The sequence below is a fragment of the Heptranchias perlo genome, chromosome 8 (assembly GCF_035084215.1).
Source record: "Heptranchias perlo isolate sHepPer1 chromosome 8, sHepPer1.hap1, whole genome shotgun sequence".
NCBI lineage: Eukaryota > Metazoa > Chordata > Chondrichthyes > Hexanchiformes > Hexanchidae > Heptranchias > Heptranchias perlo.
Window position 1 is genome coordinate 10937719 of NC_090332.1, and position 22409 is coordinate 10960127.

The following is a 22409-nucleotide window of genomic DNA, read 5'->3' on the forward strand; positions in this document are numbered from 1 at the left end:
TTCAAAATCATGAGTGGTTTTGTTAGTGAATAAGGAGAAACTGTTTCCAGTGACAGAAGGGCTGGTAATCAGAGGACAAAGGACAGAGAGGGGCAAAGAGAAAGCATGAGAATAGACTAGCGGCCAACATAAAAGGGAATCCAAAAATCTTCTACACGCATGTAAATGGGTAATAAGGAGGGGTGGGGCCAATTAGGGACCATAAAGGAGATCTACTCATGGAGGCAGAGGGGATGGCTGAGGTACTAAATGAGTACTTTGCATCTGTATCAAGGAAGAAGATGCTGCCAGAGTCTCAGTAAAAGAAGATATAGTTGAGATACTGGATGGGCTAAAAATTGATAAAGAAGAGGAACTAGAAAGGCTAGCTGAACTTAAAAAGTAGATAAGTCACCCGGTCCAGATGGAATGCATCCTAGGTAACTGAGGGAAGTAAGGGTGGAAATTGCAGCGGTACTGGCCATAATCTTCCAAACATCCTTCGATATGGGAGTGGTGCCAGAGGACTGGAGAATTGCAAATGTTACACCCTTGTTCAAAAAAGGGTGTAAAGATAAACCCAGCAACGATAGGCCAGTCAGATTAACCTCAGTGGTGGGGAAACTTTTAGAAACGATAATCCGGGACAGAATTAAGTCACTTGGATGAGTGTGGATTGATTAGGGAAAGCCAGCACGGATTTGTTAAAGGCAAATCATGTTTAACGAATCTGATGAAGTAACAGAGAGGGTAGATGAGGGCAACGCAGTTGATGTATATGGACTTTCAAAAGGCATTTGATAAAGTGCCGCATGGTAGGGTTATTGGCAAGATTGCAGCCCATGGAATAAAGGGGGCAGTAGTAACATGGATACAGAATTGGCTAAGTGACAGGAAACAGAGTAATGGTGAACCGTTGTTTTTCGGACTGGAGGAAGGTGTATAGGGGTCAGTGCTGGGACCACTGCTTTTCTTGATATATGCAGATGACACAAAACTTGGAAGGGTAGTAAACAATAGGAGGATGGTGATAGACTTCAAGAGGATATAGACATGCTGGTGGTGGACACGTGGCAGAAGAAATTTAACGCAGAAAAATGTAAAGTGATACAATTCGGTAGGAAGAATGAGGAGAGGCATATAAACAAGAGGACACAACTCTAAAAGGGTACAGGAACAAAGAGATCTGGGGGTAAATAAAATCGTTGGACTATAACTTGGTGTTGTAAAATTGTTTACAATTGTCAACCCCAGTCCATCACTGGCATCTCCACATCATCTCTAAATAGAGGCATAAGAGTACAAAAGTATGGAAGTCATGATGAACCTTTATAAAACACTGGTTCGGCCACAACTGGAGTGTTGTATCCAGGTTCTGGGCAGCGCACTTCAGGAAAGATGTGAAGGCTTTAGAGAGGGTGCAGAAGAGATTTACTAGAATGATTCCAGGGACGAGAGACTTTAGTTGCGTGGATAGACGGGGGAAGCTGGGGTTGTTCTCCTTGGAACAGAGATGGTTGCGAGGAGATTTGATAGAGGTATTCAAAATCATGAAGGGTCTAGACATAGAATCATAGAAGTTACAACATGGAAACAGGCCCTTCGGCCCAACATGTCCATGTCGCCCAGTTTATACCACTAAGCTAGTCCCAATTGCCTGCACTTGGCCCATATCCCTCGATACCCATCTTACCCATGTAACTGTCCAAATGCTTTTTAAAAGACAAAATTGTACCCGCCTCTACGACTGCCTCTGGCAGCTCGTTCCAGACACTCACCACCCTTTGAGTGAAAAAATTGCCCCTCTGGATCCTTTGTATCTCTCCCCTCTCACCTTAAATCTGTGCCCCCTCGTTATAGACTCCCCTACCTTTGGGAAAAGATTTTGACTATCGACCTTATCTATGCCCCTCATTATTTTATAGACTTCGATAAGATCACCCCTTAACCTCCTACTCTCCAGGGAAAAAAGTCCCAGTCTGTCTAACCTCTCCCTATAAGTCAAACCATCAAGTCCCAGTAGCATCCTAGTAAATCTTTTCTGCACTCTTTCTAGTTTAATAATATCCTTTCTATAATAGGGTGACCAGAACTGTACACAGTACTCCAAGTGTGGCCTCACCAATGCCCTGTACAACTTCAACAAGACATCCCAACTCCTGCATTCAATGTTCTGACCAATGAAACCAAGCATGCTGAATGCCTTCTTCACCACCCTATCCACCTGTGACTCCACTTTCAAGGAGCTATGAATCTGTACTCCTAGATCTCTTTGTTCTATAACTCTCCCCAACGCCCTACCATTAACGGAGTAGGTCCTGGCCCGATTCGATCTACCAAAATGCATCACCTCACATTTATCTAAATTAAACTCCATCTGCCATTCATCGGCCCACTGGCCCAATTGATCAAGATCTCGTTGCAATCCCAGATAACCTTCTTCACTGTCCACAATGCCACCAATCTTGGTGTCATCTGCAAACTTACTAACCATGCCTCCTAAATTCTCATCCAAATCATTAATATAAATAACAAATAACAGCGGACCCAGCACCGATCCCTGAGGCACACCGCTGGACACAGGCATCCAGTTTGAAAAACAACCCTCTACAACCACCCTCTGTCTTCTGTCGTCAAGCCAATTTTGTATCCAATTGGCTACCTCACCTTGGATCCCATGAGATTTAACCTTATGTAACAACCTACCATGCGGTACCTTGTCAAATGCTTTGCTGAAGTCCATGTAGACCACGTCTACTGCACAGCCCTCATCTATCTTCTTGGTTACCCCTTCAAAAAACTCAATCAAATTCGTGAGACATGATTTTCCTCTCACAAAACCATGCTGACTGTTCCTAATTAGTCCCTGCCTCTCCAAATGCCTGTAGATCCTGTCCCTCAGAATACCCTCTAACAACTTACCCACTACAGATGTCAGGCTCACTGGTCTGTAGTTCCCAGGCTTTTCCCTGCCGCCCTTCTTAAACAAAGGCACAACATTTGCTACCCTCCAATCTTCAGGCACCTCACCTGTAGTGGTGGATGATTCAAATATCTCTGCTAGGGGACCCGCAATTTCCTCCCTAACCTCCCATAACGTCCTGGGATACATTTCATCAGGTCCCGGAGATTTATCTACCTTGATGCGCGTTAAGACTTCCAGCACCTCCCTCTCTGTAATATGTACACTCCTCAAGACATCACTATTTATTTCCCCAAGTTCCCTAACATCCATGCCTTTCTCAACCGTAAATACCGATGTGAAATATTCATTCAGGATCTCACCCATCTCTTGTGGTTCCGCACATAGATGACCTTGTTGATCCTTAAGAGGCCCTACTCTCTCCCTAGTTACCCTTTTGCCCTTTATGTATTTGTAGAAGCTCTTTGGATTCACCTTTGCCTGATCTGCCAAAGCAATCTCATATCCCCTTTTTGCCCTCCTGATTTCTCTCTTAACTCTACTCCGGCAATCTCTATACTCTTCAAGGGATCCACTTGATCCCAGCTGCCTATGCATGTCATATGCCTCCTTCTTCTTTTTGACTAGTGCCTCAATCTCCCGAGTCATCCAAGGTTCCCTACTTCTACCAGCCTTGCCCTTCACTTTATAAGGAATGTGCTTACCCTGAACCCTGGTTAACACACTTTTGAAAGCCTCCCACTTACCAGACGTCCCTTTGCCTGCCAACAGACTCTCCCAATCAACTTCTGAAAGTTCCTGTCTAATACCATCAAAATTGGCCTTTCCCTAATTTAGAATTTTAACTTTTGGGCCAGACCTATCCTTCTCCATAGCTATCTTAAAACTAATGGAATTATGATCACTGGTCCCAAAGTGATCCCTCACTAACACTTCTGTCACCTGCCCTTCCTTATTTCCCAAGAGGAGGTCAAGTTTTGCCCCCTCTCTAGTCGGGCCATCCACATACTGAATGAGAAATTCCTCCTGAATACACTCAACAAATTTCTCTCCATCCAAGCCCCTAATGCTATGGCTGTCCCAGTCAATGTTGGGAAAGTTAAAGTCCCCTACTATTACCACCCTATTTTTCTTGCAGCTGTCTGTAATCTCCTTACATATTTGCTCCTCAATTTCCCGTTGACTATTTGGGGGTCTGTAGTACAATCCTATCAAAGTGATCTCTCCCTTCTTATTTTTCAGTTCTACCCATATAGACTCAGTGGGCGAACCCTCGGATATATCCCCTCTCACTACTGCCGTGATGTTCTCCCTAATCAAGAACGCAACTCCCCCTCCTCTCTTACCTCCTGCTCTATCTTTCCTATAGCATCTGTACCCTGGAACATTGAGCTGCCAGTCCTGCCCCTCCCTTAGCCATGTTTCAGTAATAGCTATAACATCCCAGTCCCATGTACCCATCCATGCCCTGAGTTCATCTGCCTTGCCCATCAGACTTCTTGCATTGAAATAAATGCAGTTTAATCTAGACTTCCCTTGGTCTTTGCCCTGCTTTCTCGGACCATCTGTCCGGTCATGTTCTGTACACTCTCCCTTACTGCCTTTTGTTTCTGTCACCACTTTATTTCCCACTGACTTCCTGCATCGGTTCCCATCCCCCTGCCACATTAGTTTAAACCCTCCCCAACAGCACTGGCAAACACTCCCCCTAGGACATTGGTTCCAGTCCTGCCCAGATGCAGACCGTCCAATTTGTACTGGTCCCACCTCCCCCAGAACCGGTTCCAATGGCCCAGGAATTTGAATCCCTCCAGCTTGCACCATCTCTCAAGCCACGTATTCATCTTAGCTATCCTGTCATTCCTACTCTGACTAACCCGTGGCACTGGTAGCAATCCTGAGATTACTACCTTTGAGGTCCTACTCTTTAGTTTAACTCCTAACTCCCTAAATTCAGCTTGTAGGACCTCATCCTGTTTTTTACCTATATCGTTGGTGCCTATATGCACCACGACAACTGGCTGTTCACCCTCCCCCTCCAGAATGTCCTGCAGCCGCTCCGAGACATCCTTGACCCTTGCACCAGGGAGGCAACATACCATCCTGGAGTCTCGGTTGCGTCCGCAGAAACGCCTGTCTATTCCCCTTACAATCGAGTCCCCTATCACTATAGCTCTGCCACTCTTTTTCCTGCCCTCCTGTGCAGCAGAGCCAGCCACGGTGCCATGAACCTGGCCACTGCCACCTTCCCCTGGTGAGCCATCTCCCCCAACAGTATCCAAAACGGTATACCTGTTTTGGAGGGAGATGACCGCAGGGGACCCCTGCACTGCCTTCCTACTCTTCCTCTGTCTGTTGGTCACCCATTCACTATCTCCCTCAGTAATTTTTATCTGCGGTGTGACCAACTCACTGAACGTGCTATCCACGACTTTCTCAGCATCGCGGATGCTCCAAAGTGAATCCATCCGCAGCTCCAGAGTCGTCAAGCGGTCAAACAATAGCTGCAGCTGGACACACTTCCCGCAGGTGAAGGAATCAGGGATACAGGAAGGAGCCCTGAATTCCCACATCCCACAAGAGGAACATGACACGGCGCTGGGATCTCCTGCCATGACTTAACCCTTAAATTAGCTTAAGAACAACTACAATGTCAAGAGAAAAAAAAAGGAAAGAAAAACTACTTACCACTCCCTTTAAGGAGTTTACTCCTTTAAATTGTTCTCAATTTAGAGAATGTTAACTACACTAGGGACCTTGATTCACTAAAAAATAAACGCTACTTCCGATAAGACCTGCAGACCTTCCCTTTCCTTTTACTTTAGTTACTGTCGATAAGTAGAAATACTCACCTGAACCTACTCACCAATCAGGTGCCTCCCCTGTGTCGCGTCCCGATCTGATTCCTGACGTCACTTCGAACTCGGTCGCAGCTCCGCTCGGCTCGGCTCCTCTTAGCGCTCTGAAATCCCGCCTTTTATCGGACGCTCCCTCCGCTCGGCTCGGCTCCTCTCAGCTGTTCTCAGCGCTCTGAAATCCCGCCTTTTATCGGACGCTCCCTCCGCTCCGCTCGGCTCCTCTCAGATTAATGGGTGTTTCTCAGCTTGGAAAATGTCAGTGCTGGGTCATATTTTGTTTTCGATACATATAGATAATTTAGACCTGAGAAAAGGACCATAATATTGAAGTCTGCTGTCAACATAAAAGTAGGGGATAATAAAAACAGAAAATGCTGGAGAAGCTCAGCAATTCAGGCAGCAAGTGCGTGGAGAAAGAAACAGAGTTAACGTTTCAGGCCGAAGACCTTTTGTCAGAACATAGTAGATAGAGAGGAACTGTTCCCACTGGTGGAAGGATCAAGAACCAGAGGACATAGATTTAAGATGATTGGCAAAAGAACCAAAGGTGACATGAGGAAAAACATTTTTACACAGCGAGTGGTTAGGAATGTACTGAGGGGGTGGTGGAGGCAGATTCAATCATGTCCTTCAAAAGGGAACTGGATCAGTACTTGAAAGGAAAAAATATGCAGGACTGCAGGGATAGGGCAGGGGGGTGGGACTAATTGGATAGCTCTGTCAAAGAGCCAGCACAGGCACGATGGGTCGCATTCCCTTCTGTGCTGTACCATACTATAATACTTAAGCGTAAAATCCAGGCTGACGCTCCAGTGCAGTACTGAGGGCATACTCCACTGTCGGAGGAGCCGTCCTTTAGCCCTGTCTGTCCCCTCAAGTGGACGTAAAAGATCCCATGGCACATTTCGAAGAAGAGCAGAGGAGTTCTCCCAGTGTCCAGGCCAATATTTATCCCTCCACCAATATCTCTAAAACAGATTATATGGTCATTATCACATTGCTGTTTGTGAGACCTTGCTGTGCGCTAATTGGCTGTCACATTTCCGACATTGCAATGGGTGACATCACTTTTTAAAAAAAAAAAGGATATTTCACTGGCTATAAAGCACTTTGGGACGTCCCGAGGTCGTGAACGCCGCTATATAAATGCAAGTATTTCTTTCAAAATTGGATTTGTATTACTGTACATCAGATGTATCCTTCTAGTTTGATATCAAAGTTAATAATTACACAGGAATATAATTGCCAAATGAAAGAGTATATACTTGACTCAAAAGATTAATGGTTTAAGTGGCATGCTATTTTCTGTGTATCCCTCCACACTGAAACATTTTAACCTACAAAATCGTAATTTTCTTTAATTTTGTACTATATAATTTAATAAATGCCACTGTCATAAGACTCCACAATGAAGATCTCAAAATGAACCTTGTGTATACATGTAACTTATTCACATTTTTAAACGAAATTCTACTGAACACCATAATTTGGGCATATTTGAACATTTTTGTACATTTTTCCAGTTTTAATTTGTATGGTCATTTTGATGTAGGTTGAATTATAATTTAGATGAACACTGGTATTGGTGTTGGATGGTGGTACAGTGTTCCCTCCCATTTATTTAAAAAAAAATTTCAATAACATAAAGCATCAGTAAAACACTTCCATTGGGAAATTCCTCGAAGCTGCATCGGAATTGCGGCGGAGTGGGAGCAACTCCAAGGAATTTCCCAACATTAATTTTTAGTTCAGTCTCCATAAACAATTAGGAATTGGTGTTACCCAATGGTGCAATTGCTTGCAACAGTATCCCTTTAAGAAAATTTGTACCAAGGCCAGTTAGATCATCTTTGTTTTCTCTGCTTGTAAAAGCCTTTCTTTGAAGAAGGCTTTCACTTCTTATCCTGTTGTCAGTGACCAACTTTGATCTCTTGCAAATTTATGTCCTCACTTTCAGTCACTGGATGTGTAGAGGAGAAGTTTGTCAAAATTTTTGATTTTATCGAGTTTCAATTGCAGTTCAGACTGGGGAATTTTTAAGTGCTATTCTATAGATGCTATCTGGGATGAGTGACAATGAGACCATCCTCAGTTGACTCTAGTCCTGCAACCACTGGTCAGTGTTTGTGCCAGGACAGGTGTTCAAAACGGCATCAATTTTCTATATATTCTCTCAGCATATTTGCAACAGAAATGCTCATCCTTGCTTTTGTCACCTCCAAACTCAAATATTCTAATGTTTTCCTGGCAGGCCTTCCATTTTCCACCCTCCGTAAACTTCAGTTTATCCAAAACTCCTCTTCCTGTATTCTATCCTGCACAGCCCTGCTCACCCAGTACCCTGTCCCTGCTGATCTACACCGGCTCTCAGTGCTTCAAATTTAGACTTCTCATCTGTGATCTCCTTCAACACTGCAACCTGCCTCCCAGAACTCTGTTCCTCCTACTCCGACCTCATATATTTCCCCTCCCTTTACCCCCACCATTGGAGGCATGCCTTCAGCCGCCTAGGCCTCACACTCTGGAATTCCCTCCCAAAACCACTCTGCGACTCCACATTCTTCTCCTTGATTAAGAGCCTTTTTCAAACCCACACCTTTGGTCACCCCTCCTAATATCTGCTTCTTTGGCTAGATTTTATACCTCCTGAAGTGCCTTTGGACATTTTTCTACATTGAAGTGCTATATAATTGCAAGTTGTGTTGGCACTTAATGGTTTATTTGGAAACAAAATGTTGGGTAAATCTAAGACACATTTAATTGAAGGGGTAGCTTAATATATTTGTTACTTGTTAGCTGTCCAAAATTATCTGGTGAAGTATAAGCTCATTCTACTTTCGCAATTACCATTTTTCAGCCCAGTATTCGAAGGGTTTCCAAATTAATTGCTGTGTGGTTACAAGGCTTGACTTGCATGCTCTTATGAAGTAATATTCCCTTGACCTGATAGCTCTTCGTGTCTTCCCGATGTAAATTGGCCACAAAGGTAAGTCATAGAACTCTAGTTTCAGTCCTAGTTTGGCACATTTTTTTTACATGTAAGGTTGAGCAGATGAGGGCAAATTTCACATGAACTGACTTTGTTCCTTCTCATTCTTTGAATGAACTTCAACATCACATACAAAGCTCACTTTAAGTCTTGATTTCTCTCCTTCATGCTTAGATGTGTTTGGAGCTTGGTTTTGGTGGGTTTTTTAGTCAATTTCCACTGATAGCTGTTTTCTCATTCAAAATAACTAAAGTGAGAGAAAACAAAATGTTGCATGAACGAAGCCTGGGAAAAATCCACATGTTTGTTTGGCTACCATGTGATGTCAGATTCATCAAGATCTGTATCCCAGTAGTGTTCTCTGGGTGTTGGTCTGTTAAAATTTTGTAGCGGCTAAGCAATTTAAAGAATTAGAAAGATTAGGCTAGCTAGGTTGAAAATCTGACAATTCTATGAAATCATAGTTTCAGCTCACTAGTCATATTTTTACTGTTTCAACACCTGCCTATTTTTCCAAGAGTGCTGATACAAGAATCTCCCCAACCCGATGTTTTTCTTCATGAACAAAATACACCGCAGATGTGCACTACAGAGAAGTACTTACTGGGTTTGATATCTGCATGAAGTTGCTGGTAGAAGTACTGCAACTAACTGTAGAGCAGAGTGCTGAGAACAGTTTACTGGCCTTGCATCACTTCCTTATCATGTCAGGGTGGAATTTATGAATTGCTGACATAGGAGGAATAAAGAAGAAAAATACTGACTCTGATGGAGATGGAATCACACCTTGGCCCAGTGCAGGTCCTCCTTCCACTGAGAGGAAAATTGGCCCTGTTACACTGCCATTCAAACCTTCCCATTCACCACTGCCCCCTCTTCTCTATCCTGCCCTTTCCTCTTCTCCTCTCCCTTTCTTCTCCCCTTGCCCATTCCCTTTCCTCTACCTTTCCCATCCTTTTCCTCTCCCTTCTTCCCCCTCCTCCATCACCATGAAGAAATGGATCCTGGCCAAGTGCCATGCCTCCTTCCTCACTATGAAGAAAGGTGTCCTGACCAGTACTACACATCTAGATCATTGTCTTCTGTTGCCCCTTATCCTTCACCCTCTCCTGCCCTATTCCCCATCTCTTCTCCTCTTCATCTCCCAAACTCCCCTTCTCCCCTTCCCACTGTTCCTCCTGTACTCCCTCCTTTAGGGAATCCCCCACCTTCTCCTCCTTTGATCCTCCTCCCCCACCTGCATTGTTACCCATATTCTAGCTGCTTAACCATTAACATTGTACTAGGTCGTATGTGCAACACCACAGGAGATAGACTAGTTATATATTCAGTTGGGCACGATTTTCATTGAAAACTCATTTTAAATATCTGCAGAACCTGTTATTCCTGTAGGTGATGCCATGATAATGGGTATTTTCAATGTTAAAGGTATCGCATTGTGTGATACGTAAAAGCTGCTATTTTATAGTTAAAGGTATATTAGGCTGATAATGCCCAATCTGGCCTCTGGGTTCCCATAAATCATTCAAAATGCTTTCTGAAAAATTATCTGCCATTTTTTTTCCCTGTAACTGAAATTTCTAATATCCAAAATAAGAGTTTGAACAAAATAAAAATGTTTTAAAAATACATATTTCTCAATAACTTGATTAAAGTTATCCATTGAATTTTTTTGTCTTTTATTGCCTTAATTAAAGTTTTCATTTGAAGGCCTCAGCTTCTCCTAAGTTCCTGAGCTTGGACTTGATATTTTAACTGAGAGCTGTGACTCTTAATTGAATTTGGATTGTGCAGCCTGAACATGTGCATCACATCTAATTCCAGGCACCATTCCATCAGTTGTATCAATGCAATGTTTTTCTTTACCACCTAGCTCTTTCTACCTAGAAGCTTTTCTTCAAATAATTTTGAAAAATAATAGGACAAATTTCAAACGCTATACTGAGGTAAAATTTATATTTTTTTTAAAAGTACAGTGAGGTGGAGTGTGTAAGAAAAAAAACTATTGTAATTACACATCTGTTGTAACTTTTATGTTCTATAAACTTGAAAAAGTGTATTAACTAAGCAGGGGGAGGGAAGAAGAGAAAGAGAGAAGAGAGGCAGATAGACAGGAAAAACTTCTTTACCCAACAGGTGGTAAGATGGTGGAACATGCTACCACAAGGAGTAGTTGAGGCAAATAGCATTGATGCATTTAAGGGGAAACTAGATAAGCACATGAGGGGAAAAAGAATAGAAGGGTATGCTGATTCGGGTTAGATGAAGTAGTGAGGGAGGAGGCTCATGTGGAGCTTAAACGCCGGCATAGACCAGTTGGGCCGAATGGCCTGTTTCTTTGCTGTAGTTTCGATGTAACACTGAAGTCTGAAAGAAAGAGATGGTTAGAGTATTCATTTCATTTTCAAAATCAAAGACCGCAGTTTGAAGTCAATTGATTACTTCAACAATATTTTGTTGACTGAAAAGATCAATGTTAATCATGTATACCTGTGAGACAAAGATATTAATTTTTATCAATTATGAGACAAAAAGAGAAAGATAGGCAGTTTTTCCCTCATTCTAAATTGATTTTTTAAAAAGTTGAATTCTGAAAGCATACAAAGCCTCTTTGAGGGAAACAGATGGGAAAGGAGAATAGGATAGGGGAGCAGAAGAGGGAAACTGGTTGATTGTGAGGGGGCCTCAGGCCTGTAGGCACCCACACTTCAGGGAGTGAAGAAGTATGGATGGATGATTACAGGTGAAATGTGACAATGGAACAAAGGAGAGAGGAAGATACAGTAGTTTGAGTGTGTAGTTCAAAGCGGTAGAGTTGGGGTAGTGATGAGAATGAGGTGTTGGGAAGGGAAATGGTAAGGTGGAGGAGAAGACGACATGATGGGGATGAGGAGAAGCACAAGTTTGAGTGGGGGATGGGATGGAAAGGGAGACTAACAGAAATCCAGCACTGACTGTAATGAGTGGCTTTAAACTAATAAGAGTTTGGGGGGGGGGGCGGGTTCAGGTAAGAAATTTATAAGTCTGAAGAGAAAGGTCAAGGCTGTAGAGCAGAGTAGCAATTTGGGTTAAAAACTAGCAGTGTGTGTCAGGAAGGGACAGAGTTTAACAAAGGCAATAGGGCATTAGTGACTAAGGTCACACCTGGGAAAAATAGTAAAAAGTTAAAATTAAAGGCACTATACCCGAATGCATGAAGCATTCGTAACAAGATTGATGAGTTAATGGCACAAATAGAGGTAAATGGGTTTGATTTAGTAGCCATTACTGTGACGTAGTGGTGACCAAGGTTGGGAACTAAATATTCTAGGATACTTAACTTTTAGAAAAGACTGACAAAATGGAAAAGGAGGGGGTAGCCCTGATAAAGGATGAGATGAAGGCAATAGTGAGAAACAATCTTAGCTCAGAAAATCAGGATGTAGAATCAGTATGGGTAGAGCTAAGGGGTAGAAAACACTGGTGGAAGTAGTTTATAAACCCCCTAACAGTAGTTATAATGGTGAACAGCGTATGAAACAGGAAATTAAAAGAGCATGTAACAAGGGTAATGCAATAATCGTGGTGGGGGGTGGGGGGGGGGGCTTTAATCTTAATACCGACTGGGCAAACCAAATTGGCAAAAGTAGTTTGGAGGACAAGTTCATGGAATGCATTAGAGACAGTTTTCTAGAACAATATGTTAAGGAACCAACTAGGGAACAGGCTATTTTAGATCTAGTATTGTGTAATGAGACAGGGTTAGTTAGTAATCTTTTATAGTTAAGGATCCTCTGGAGCAGAGTGCTCATATGAGCTTGAGAGTGATGTAGTTAAGTCCAAAACTAGGGTCTTAAATTTAAACAAAGCCAATTACGTAGGTATGAGAGGCAAGTTAGCTAAGCTGGAGAGGCAAATTAGATTAAAAATATGATGCTAGATAAGCAATGGTGAACATTTAAAGAAATAATTCTTAATTCTCAACAAATATACACTCCCTTGAGGATAAAACTTCATGGGAAAAGTGATCCAACCTTGGCTAAATAGAGAAGTTAAGGATAGTATTAGATTAAAAGAATAGGCTTACAATGTTGCCAAAAAGAGTAGTAGATCTGAGGAGCAGGAGGGTTTTAGAAATCAGCAAAGAATGACCAAGAAATTGATACAGGGAGAAAATTGAACATGAGAGTAAACTAGCAAGAAATATAAAAACAGATTGTAAGTGCAAAAGTAAACATGGGTCCCTTAGAGGCAGTGACGGGAGAAATTATAATGGGGAATGAGGAAATGGCAGAGATGTTAAACAAATATTTTGTATGTCTTCATAGTAGAAGGCACAAAAAAACATACCAGAAGTAGTGGGGAACCAAGGGTCTAATGAGAGTGAGGAACTGAAAGTAATTAAGATTAGTAAAGAAAAAGTACTGGAAAAATTAATGGGACTAAAAGCCGACAAATCCCCTGGACCTGATGGCCTACATCCTAGGATTTTAAAAGAGGCAGCTGCGTAGTTAGTGTCTGCATTGGTTTGATCTTCCAGAATTCCCTAGATTCTAGAACGCTCCCTGTAGATTGGAAGGTAGCAAATGTAACTCCGTTATTCAAGAAAGGCGGGAGAGAGAAAAGATGGAACTATATAGGCCAGTTAGCTTGACGTCAGTCGTAGGGAAAATGCTAGAATCTATTATTAAGAACATAGTAACAGGGCACTTAGAAAATCATAAAATCGTGTTGACTCTGCCTAATCATATTATGAAAGGGAAATCATGTTTGACAAATCTGAGTTATTTGAGGGTGTAACTAGCAGGGTGGATAAGAGAGAACCAGTGGATGTAGCATATTTGGATTTTCATAAGACATTCAATAAGGTGCTTTACAAGATTAAGGCTCATGGGATTGAGGATTGGTTAACGGACAGAAAACGGACAGTAGGAATAACCTGGTCATTTTCGGGTTGGCAGGTTGTAACTAGTGGGGTGCCGCAAGAATCAGTGCTTGGGCCTCAGCTGTTTACAATATATATCAATGACTTAGATGAAGGGACCGAGTGTAATGTATCCAAGTTTGCTGACTATACAAATCTCGGTGGGAAAGTAAGCTGTGAGGATGCCACAAAGGCATATGGACAGGTTAAATGAGTGGGTGAGAAGGTGGCAGATGGAGTATAACGTGGGGAAATGTGAAAATATCCACTTTGGTAGGAAGAATAGAAAAGCAGAATATTTTTTGAAAGTTGAGAGACTAAGAAATGTTGATTGTCAGAGGGATTTGGGTGTCCTTGTATGTGAATCACAAAATTAACATGCAGGTAACAGCAAGCAATTAGGAAGGCAAATAGTAGGTTAGCCTTTATTGCAAGGGGGTTGGAGTATAAGAGTAAGGAAGTCTTGCTACAATTATATAGGGTTCTGGTGAGACCGCACCTGAAGTACAATGTAGAGTTTTGGTCTCCTTACCTAAGGAAGGATATAATTGCCTTCGAGGGGGTGCAATGAAGATTCACTAGATTGATTCCTGAGATGAGAGGGTTGTCCTGAGGAAAGATTGAGTGGGATGAGCCTATACTCTCTGGAGTTTAGAAGAATGAGAGGTGATCTCATTGAAACATATAAGATTCTAAGAGGGCTTGACAGGGTACATAATAAATGGGAGCAGGAATATGCCATACGGATGGCCAAATCAGATCATGGCTGATCTTCGATCTCAACTCCACTGAAATGCTGAGAGGATGTTTCCCCTGGCAGGAGAGTCTAGAACTAAGGGTCATAGTCTCAAGATAAGTAGTCGGCCACTTAAGACCAAGATGAGGAAAGATTTCTTCACTCAGAGGATTGTGAATCGTTGGAATTCTCTACCCCAGAGGGCTGTGGATGCTCAGTTGTTGAGTATATTCAAGATTGAGATTGACAGATTTTTGGACACTAAGGGAATCAAGGGATAGGATGGGAAAGTGGAGTTGAGGTGGAAGATCAGCCATGATCTTATTGAATGGCAGAGTAGGTTCGAGGGGCCACTTGGCCTACTCCTGCTCTTATTTCTTATGTTCTTACGACAAGAAGCCAGACGATTCCTCACCTTCAAATTGTTTCTCTTTTCCTCTCCCCATCCTCATTCATCAGTTGTCCTTAAAGAAGCTTTGTTCGCTTTCATAATTCAATTTGTTTTAAGTCGAAGAATGCACTGTCTGCTATGTCTGTCTCTGACAGGTGTCAGTAATTAAAATATTTACATTTTCTGTCAACTAAAGGTGGGTGATAATTAGACTATCTCTGCTCCAAAATTCTGTTTTTTTGAAAAATTAACTCAAATTAGGATGAGAATGGCACTATCTTTGCTTAAATGTTTTCTAAAATTTACAGACACAAAAATACAGTCTTTCGTTTGCCTCACCCTCTCGCATACAACACTTAAGTTTGTCCTCCAGTTTTTCTGTCAATATTTTTAAAAACAATTGAGCAAAAACTACTAGAAGCTGATGAAAAATATTCCAGTAGTTCAGCTGACTAAATGATACTGATGCATCCTGCGAATTTGGACATGCTCAGACTGCATAAATCTATATTAAATTAGTAGAATACCTGCTGTAAGCAAAATTATGAAGTCTAAGGCCTGGCTTTTGTGATAGGCTGAGTCCTTCAAATAAAAACGTTAAGAACACCAAATACAATTCAGTGTTACTGTGAAATATACAATTTTAAAATTTTTAATTACTTTGAACGTGAGAAATTATTTTTTGTCATTACAGGTAAGTATTGACATTTTAACATTGGGATTTCCATTGTAAATGTTTGCATAGCAGTTTTAATGAAGCATGCCTCCTACATAGAAGATGTATACACACATATATTAGGGCTGGCAAGCAATTTAAAACAATTAATCACAGTGAATCTTGCGATTTAAAAATTTTAAGCTGTTAAAATCTTTGTTTTAACCACGACAACACTCTAAACTACAGACCTTCAATGGCGATCCATGGGGCCGCAGGCCCTCCTTGGGCCCAGGTCTGATGGAGAAGAATGCCTGTAGCTGGCCTCGGGCTCTATGCTGAATGACACTGCTGCACTCTCTACTGTCATTTTAGCAATTGCACACATGCGCAGAAGGACATAATGGCCGCGGATGCGCAGAATTGTACAGAGGTACAAGTTGTACTGAAGGCTGTAAGTGACTTCGAGGTGCACTCCATGTAACCTCTGTGATTAACGTGTTTTTTAAAAAACTAGTTGCCAAAAAAAATTATAGCATTAATCGCAGAAGTTAGTTGCGATTAATTGACATCCCTTTAAAAGTTACATTTTCTATCACAGTAAATTTCTCAGCTATAAGCTAGAGATTTAATAAATGAGAAGACTTAGATACAAGATTAACATGTTCTCAATTGTGTTAAATTTACATCTAATTAATGATTTTTACTTGTGTTAAACCAGTAAAAAAAAAAGTTTCTGTATAATTAGTTAATCACTTCATTAATAATTGGTAGAATATCTGAATGTAAAATCTGTTTACACAGCCCTATTTAGGTTTAAGGTAAGCCATGCAGTTTTGTGGAAAAACTGACCGTGCAAGGATTCTAGTAGCAATTAGTCTTTGGAAAATAGATTTTTACGCCTGAGTAACAATTCACTCTGCCCATTTTTTTGGTTTCTATTCAGAGTAGCAACAAATGTCATGAGAGAGTGCACAAGTCTCTATGGTTATAGTTTAGAACTTCTACAGATCTACCATCGAGTACACGTTTGTATTAATACCAAAGACTTTTTGTTTTAAATATTCAGGGAAGAATGGACAGAAGCTATCCAGGCAGTAGCAGATAGACTTCAAAGACAAGAGGAAGATCGAATGAACTGCAGCTCCAGTCCCAATCTAGATATCACAGGGGAAGATGAAATGGATACCTCTCTTAGTCATCCCAAACGCAGAGTGGTAAGAGCAATTACTGCTGTTTATAAAATAAATAAGCTGTAATATTTTGGTGTACCATTTAAGTCTTCCAATAATTCTACAAAAGCAACTTGTATTTATATAGCACTCCTCACATGCAGAAAGAAATCTATTAGTATTTCATTATAAGGTTGAAAGAGATACTATGGACAATGACCTTTGGGAAAGGGGAGGAGAATGGAGAGGCTATGATGGGGAACATGATATTACATGACATGTAGCTAATTACTGAAAAATAACATCTGGGCTGGCCTCTCAGTTTGAAAATATTTTAGATTCATTAAATTACTTTTTGCTTTCAAATGGCTGAGGTGTTTTATTTTTTGACAAATTGGTTTACTATCAACTTTATTCATAAATCATTATTCTGTAAAATACTTTCTGCTGAAGTCGTTATTCTATACTTTTCTCTTTATACAAGATTAGTTTAATCTTCTATTGTACAGATAATATGTCTTTGAAATATTCTTGGAAGTTACTGAATGGGTTGCAACAGATTAGAAAGCAGTAATCCAGTTAGAGGATTCAGATAATATAAATTGCAAGAGCAAAGTTGGCCATGATCGGCTAGATACCTAGTATTTTTTTTAAAATCACTTCTGCATTGATGTCATCAACTAGATGAGAGTTTGTGAGGTCCTACAGCAATCAGGTTCTTTTGGATCACTGTTCTCTATCTATAATATATTAAAGCTTCCATCTCACTTAGTTCCTGAGAATCACATTTTTGTATCATGCTATTTACATTCTATTTCCCTGTCACGCTTTTCATTTATACTGATCTGTGATTCAGTTCTGCTAGCTGAGTCCATGGGGCCGATTTTCAGGTGACTGAGCGGGTGCGTTGGGGGTGGGAGGGCTCCGAAAATCGCTAAAATGCCAAGCGGGTTCGGAGCCCGGCTTCAACCCGCTGACTTCTGGGTTCCCCAGCGACACGTCTGGGTGCGCGCGTGCCTCCCGGATGCGGGAGTCCCACTGGCAATTAAAGCCGGCAGGATGATGATTTGTATAGTTTGTCCGATAGTTGAGGTACTTGAACTACTTGATTCACTGGACATTTTGGTAGGGGTGCGATTTTGAAGCATCCTCAGCGTGTTTCCCGTGCTGTGGGAAACACTCCCTGTTGCAACAGACGTGTTTCAGCCAGCAGCCAGTGAGAGATGCAAATGCTTATTTGACAGGTGGGAAGAAAACGTCATTTATTGCAGCAGGGCACTCTGTCACTTCAGACAAAGTTTTGGCTGCAAGACCTTTGTGTTTTCACTCAAAATTCTTACTTTCCAACCAAAACTCTGCTGTGCAAACATATTTAACTACTTTGCAGACCCCCTCAAACTGACACCACCAGGATTGGGGGGTTGGGGGGGGGGGTGCGGCGACATGGCTGCATTCACCACTACATCCGAGGACGAGCAACATCACCAGCCTTGTCAGGCACGGCATGCACCTCCGCCACGTGGAGCTCCACAACACAGTGCTGCACCACAGGCACCTGCACGAGCATGGAGGGCAACAACAGAGAGAGCGACGTTGCTGGAGGCACTACCCTTGCTACAGACCAAGGCTCAGCTTCCTGGACCTCTGAGGAGCAGTGCATACAGAGGCTCAGAATCAGTCACCAGGTAGTCGTGGACATCTGCAGCCTCCTTCATGCTGAGCTGCTCCCAGCTGGACCAAGCAGCATCTTCTTACCTGTCAAAGTCACCACTGCCCTCAACTTCTTCTGATCATTCCACCGGGGACATCGCTGGGGTCTCTCAGTCGTCTGCACACAAATGCATAAGGCAGGTCACAGACGGCTTGTTTTGCAGTGCCTCGCACTATGTCAACTTCCCCATGGACAACCTTAGCCAGATAGAGAGGGCAGTGGGATTCCATACTGTGGCTGGTTTCCCACAGGTGCAGGGTGTAATCGATTGCACCCGTATGGCAATACGAGCACTTCCACCCGAACCAGGACTGTTCATCAACAGGAAGAGCTATCACTCCATCAACACTCAGCTCGTTTGTGACCATCGCAAGAGATTCCTTCACGTGTGTGCCAGATACCCTGGCAGCTGCCACGATTCCTTCATCCTCCAGGAGTCCAACATCCTGCCCCTCTTCCACGCACCGAACACCCCTAAGGGCTGGGTCCTCGGGGACAAGGGATACCCACTGCACACGTGGCTCATGACACTTCTGAGGAACCCCATCACCGAGCAACAGCGTCGATATAATGACAGCCACATCGATACCAGGTTTACGATTGAGCATGCTATAGTGCTGCTCAAGATGTACTTCAGGTGCCTCGATCGTTCTGGGGGAGTGCTTCAATACGCACCAGACAGAGTGCGAAGGAGGGGGAGGAGGAGCTGGACCAGGACCATGAGCAGGAGCAGGAGTAGCCGCTGTTCTGTGGGCAGAACAGTGGCTCACCTGGCTGCTCGTGAGGCCAGGGAGTCACTGATATATGAACGGTTCTGCTAACATCAGACAGTGTGAAGAGTCCAGTCCTCACACCACCTGAATAGAGCAGCGCCCACGCACAAAACAGTCCTGCAACTGCACATACCCCCACTGTAGAGTGACCCAATGGGTGGCATCAACTATCTGCGTTCATGGTGAACCTCGTGAAAGGGCCTTATTACAGAACCCAGTCAAGTATGGCCAAGACAAGGCAGTAGTGGTGACAATAATATTATTTAATGTCAGTTTAACAAAAAGCAAATATAAATAAAAAACATGACCAACCGTCAAACACCCTTGTGCATCCCCTTTATGCTTACAAAACCTTCCCCTTTTGCTTCTGACTACTTCTACATGATGCATCCCTTGTGGCTGCAGCGGAGGTAGTGGCAGGTTGCTCTTGTTCATGCCCTGACCGCTTAGATGCTTTGGGCCTACGCCCTCTGAGCTTTGGTGCCCGTGAGGGCTCCTCCAAAGACTGCTTCACCTGCACCTGTGCAGAGGCAGACTCAGCCATCTGTAGAGGATTGCAAGTACTGGTTGAGAGGGGGGCAACGTGAGATATGGGAGAGCTTTGAGTGGCGTCCCCACTTCCATGTCCCTTTTCGCCATCATCCCTCCTCTGGGCCAGGCCCACACCACTCCTATCACTCTGCTGGACGACAGTTTGGAGGGCATGTGTGAAGCCTTGTAAGGTCAGTGCTAGTGTATCTGCCTGCCTGTTTAAGTTTGCCGGCAGAATGTTGTTCACTGTGTCCAAATGGCCATTGTCAAGGCCTGAATGGACTCATTTGTGAGCCGTGCTTGAAGCTTCATGGAGGCGAGGCTAGCCTTCCCTCCATTGCAGACATTCTCGCATTTACCCTTGACATTATCTCAGAGATGCCCTCCCATACCTGTGCCACCATTCCACTCATGCAGGAGTTGGACTCCCCTCCGTCCTCTGCGCGATTGTGGAGAGTGCGCATGGCACCTGTTCCAGCACCTCGCAAATGTGCTGCTGCCCCTCAATCATTCTATGTTCTCCTTTTAAGGGATGGCCCCCAGGTTTCAGCATCTGTGTCCAGCTGAGCAGAGCCTGGAAAGGAGTGCTCCCACCGACGCAGACTCTCCACAGCTGTTCCTGCCACCAGTGTCTGCTCATGCTCACGTGTGTGGTAACTCACCATGTGCGACCCCCTAACTGTGGGCTGGGATCCACCGAAGTGTGTGTATCTGCGCTGGTGGATGGCTCGCTCAGATGTGACTGTGCACCCTCAGAGGCCAGCAGGTCCTCTAAGGAATCGCCCTCTGCCGTCAGAGCGGTCGCTGAATGCCCTGTAAGAGAACAGAAGGCAATATTAAGCATGATCGCAGATATGTCACGTTGCGATAAGCATACTGAGGTGCTGAAGATGGCAAGGCATGTTAACATCCAATTCATAGTGTGTGCTGAATGTTAAAGTTCTGTCGCCAGACGTTTGTCGGCTGCCAGTCTCGACGTCCCTGACTGACAGGCACTCGAGGGTGCGGCTCAGCTCCAGCGCCTCCTGCTCTGCGTCCGTGAGGACGACTATCTGTTGCAGCCCCCCTCCAGTCCTGTCCCTCTCCCGTGCATTCTGGGCTTTCTTCTCCTATAAGGGGAGAAAGTACAAACATGTGAGTGAGTGGTGGTGACATGGCCAACCGATGAATGCATTGGTTTGGGTGTGGCTGACCATGAAAGAGATGCATCAGAGGGTGAGTCTGAGACAGAGCTACTACATTCGATGAGGATTGGGTTGAGTGGTAGTGGTGGGGTGACTAATGGGAAGGTGAGGAAGTACAGGTAAGTTGAGGATGAGCTTTCAGTGGGTGTGAGGAGTGATGTGATAGAGTAGTTTTTGCAGTGCAGAATGAGTTGGGGGGTGGGGGCGGTGATGTGGAAGACGGAATGTAGGAGAATGAATAAGTGTACTCACTTTGGCTGACCTTGTTAGGTCATTTGAAGCACTTCCTGCACTGGATCCAAGTGCGGGAGATGGTGCTGCTGCTGGTGACCTCCTCTGCCACCTCGAGCCAGGCCTTGGTGGCAGAGGCAGACCACTTCCTCCCGTCCGCTGGGTAGAAGACATCCCTCCTCCCATGTAGTAGCACCTGGAGTGAGGCATCACTAAATCTAGGAGCAGCCTTTCCCCTGTGTTGCTCCATTGTGCTGTGTGGGTGTTTGCTCCAGGAGCAGCTATTGGAGGACTGCTCCGTTAAGTAGAGCTCCTCCAGCTGACAGCCTGTGATGTGGGTGCGAAGTCCGCCCGCTGCGCAGCTTTCGGACGGCAAACCTAGAAGCCATGTTAAGTGGCTCGAATTAACCCACGATTGCGTGGGGAACGGACAGATTTTATTGGGCGAGTTACCCACGCGCCCAATCGCCCATCCCGCCTCCCCGCTAATGTCAGGGCCTATAAGTTGGTGCTGGGGTGGTATTTATTTCATTTTGATTGGCTGATGGATAATGTGATCAATTCCAGCTTTGATCCTCTCAGCCCCTTGCAATCAGTATGCCTAACTCCAGCAACAGCTCTCCAGGTACATTTTCCCAGCTTTGTTCTTACCCTGCTTGTTTTTTGGTCTCTGCATTGTCTTTTTTGGAGGCTTGAACTCTCTTGTTCAAGGCTTGTTGTCTGCTTTGTTTCTTTCCAGTATCCTTGCTGCACTGTGTATTTTTTTCTTTTCCTACTCTCCTAATAGCCCAGTTGTATGGTGTGTTTTTCTTCCTCTGCTCTACTTTCAGTATCTTCATTGTAGTTTTATGTTTTCTCCCTGCTGCTTTTTTTCATCTGTTCCCCACCATCCTAAGTTTTGTTCCCCATTTGCCTTTTCTTTTGGAATTCCTCTTTCCTGTTTTTTTTCCCTCAATTCCTGTTCCCTGTTGCTTTTTTTTTCTCCACCCACACACCCAAAATCTGCACCGTCCAACTCCTCACTCTTACTTTCTCAACCCCCTGAACTACCAACCATCCTTCCTTCCCCTTTCACTACTATACTCCGAAGTACCAACTGCCCTGCCCAATAAAATCTCTAATAGTTTCCTTAGCAGTGCTCATTTCACTAGCCCACTTAATTACTTCAACAGCCCTCTGAAAACTGTACACATCAAATAACCTGCTCCCATTAATATTCTCATGTCATAACTAATGCCACAATACAACCACTTCCACTCTGTTATAAATACCTGTATCCTCTGACCTGCTGTGAGCAACTACATGGGAGATTAGCTATTATAATACAAAATGTAGTATTTTCAAGCAATGTGTAGATTTCAAATTCTGATCAG

At 43.5% G+C, this 22409-nt stretch overlaps 1 protein-coding gene across 9 annotated transcripts in view; it reads left to right on the forward strand.

Moving 5' to 3' along the window:
* The window catches only part of akt3a (v-akt murine thymoma viral oncogene homolog 3a), a 304170-nt gene that overhangs the window by 197504 nt on the left and 84257 nt on the right, over positions 1 to 22409 (forward strand). For all 9 annotated transcript variants that reach the window (XM_067988642.1, XM_067988640.1, XM_067988641.1 and 6 more), the window contains one exon: positions 16504 to 16651. In XM_067988642.1, the coding sequence (XP_067844743.1) occupies positions 16504 to 16651 (148 nt within the window). The remainder of the gene's footprint in view (positions 1 to 16503; positions 16652 to 22409) is intronic.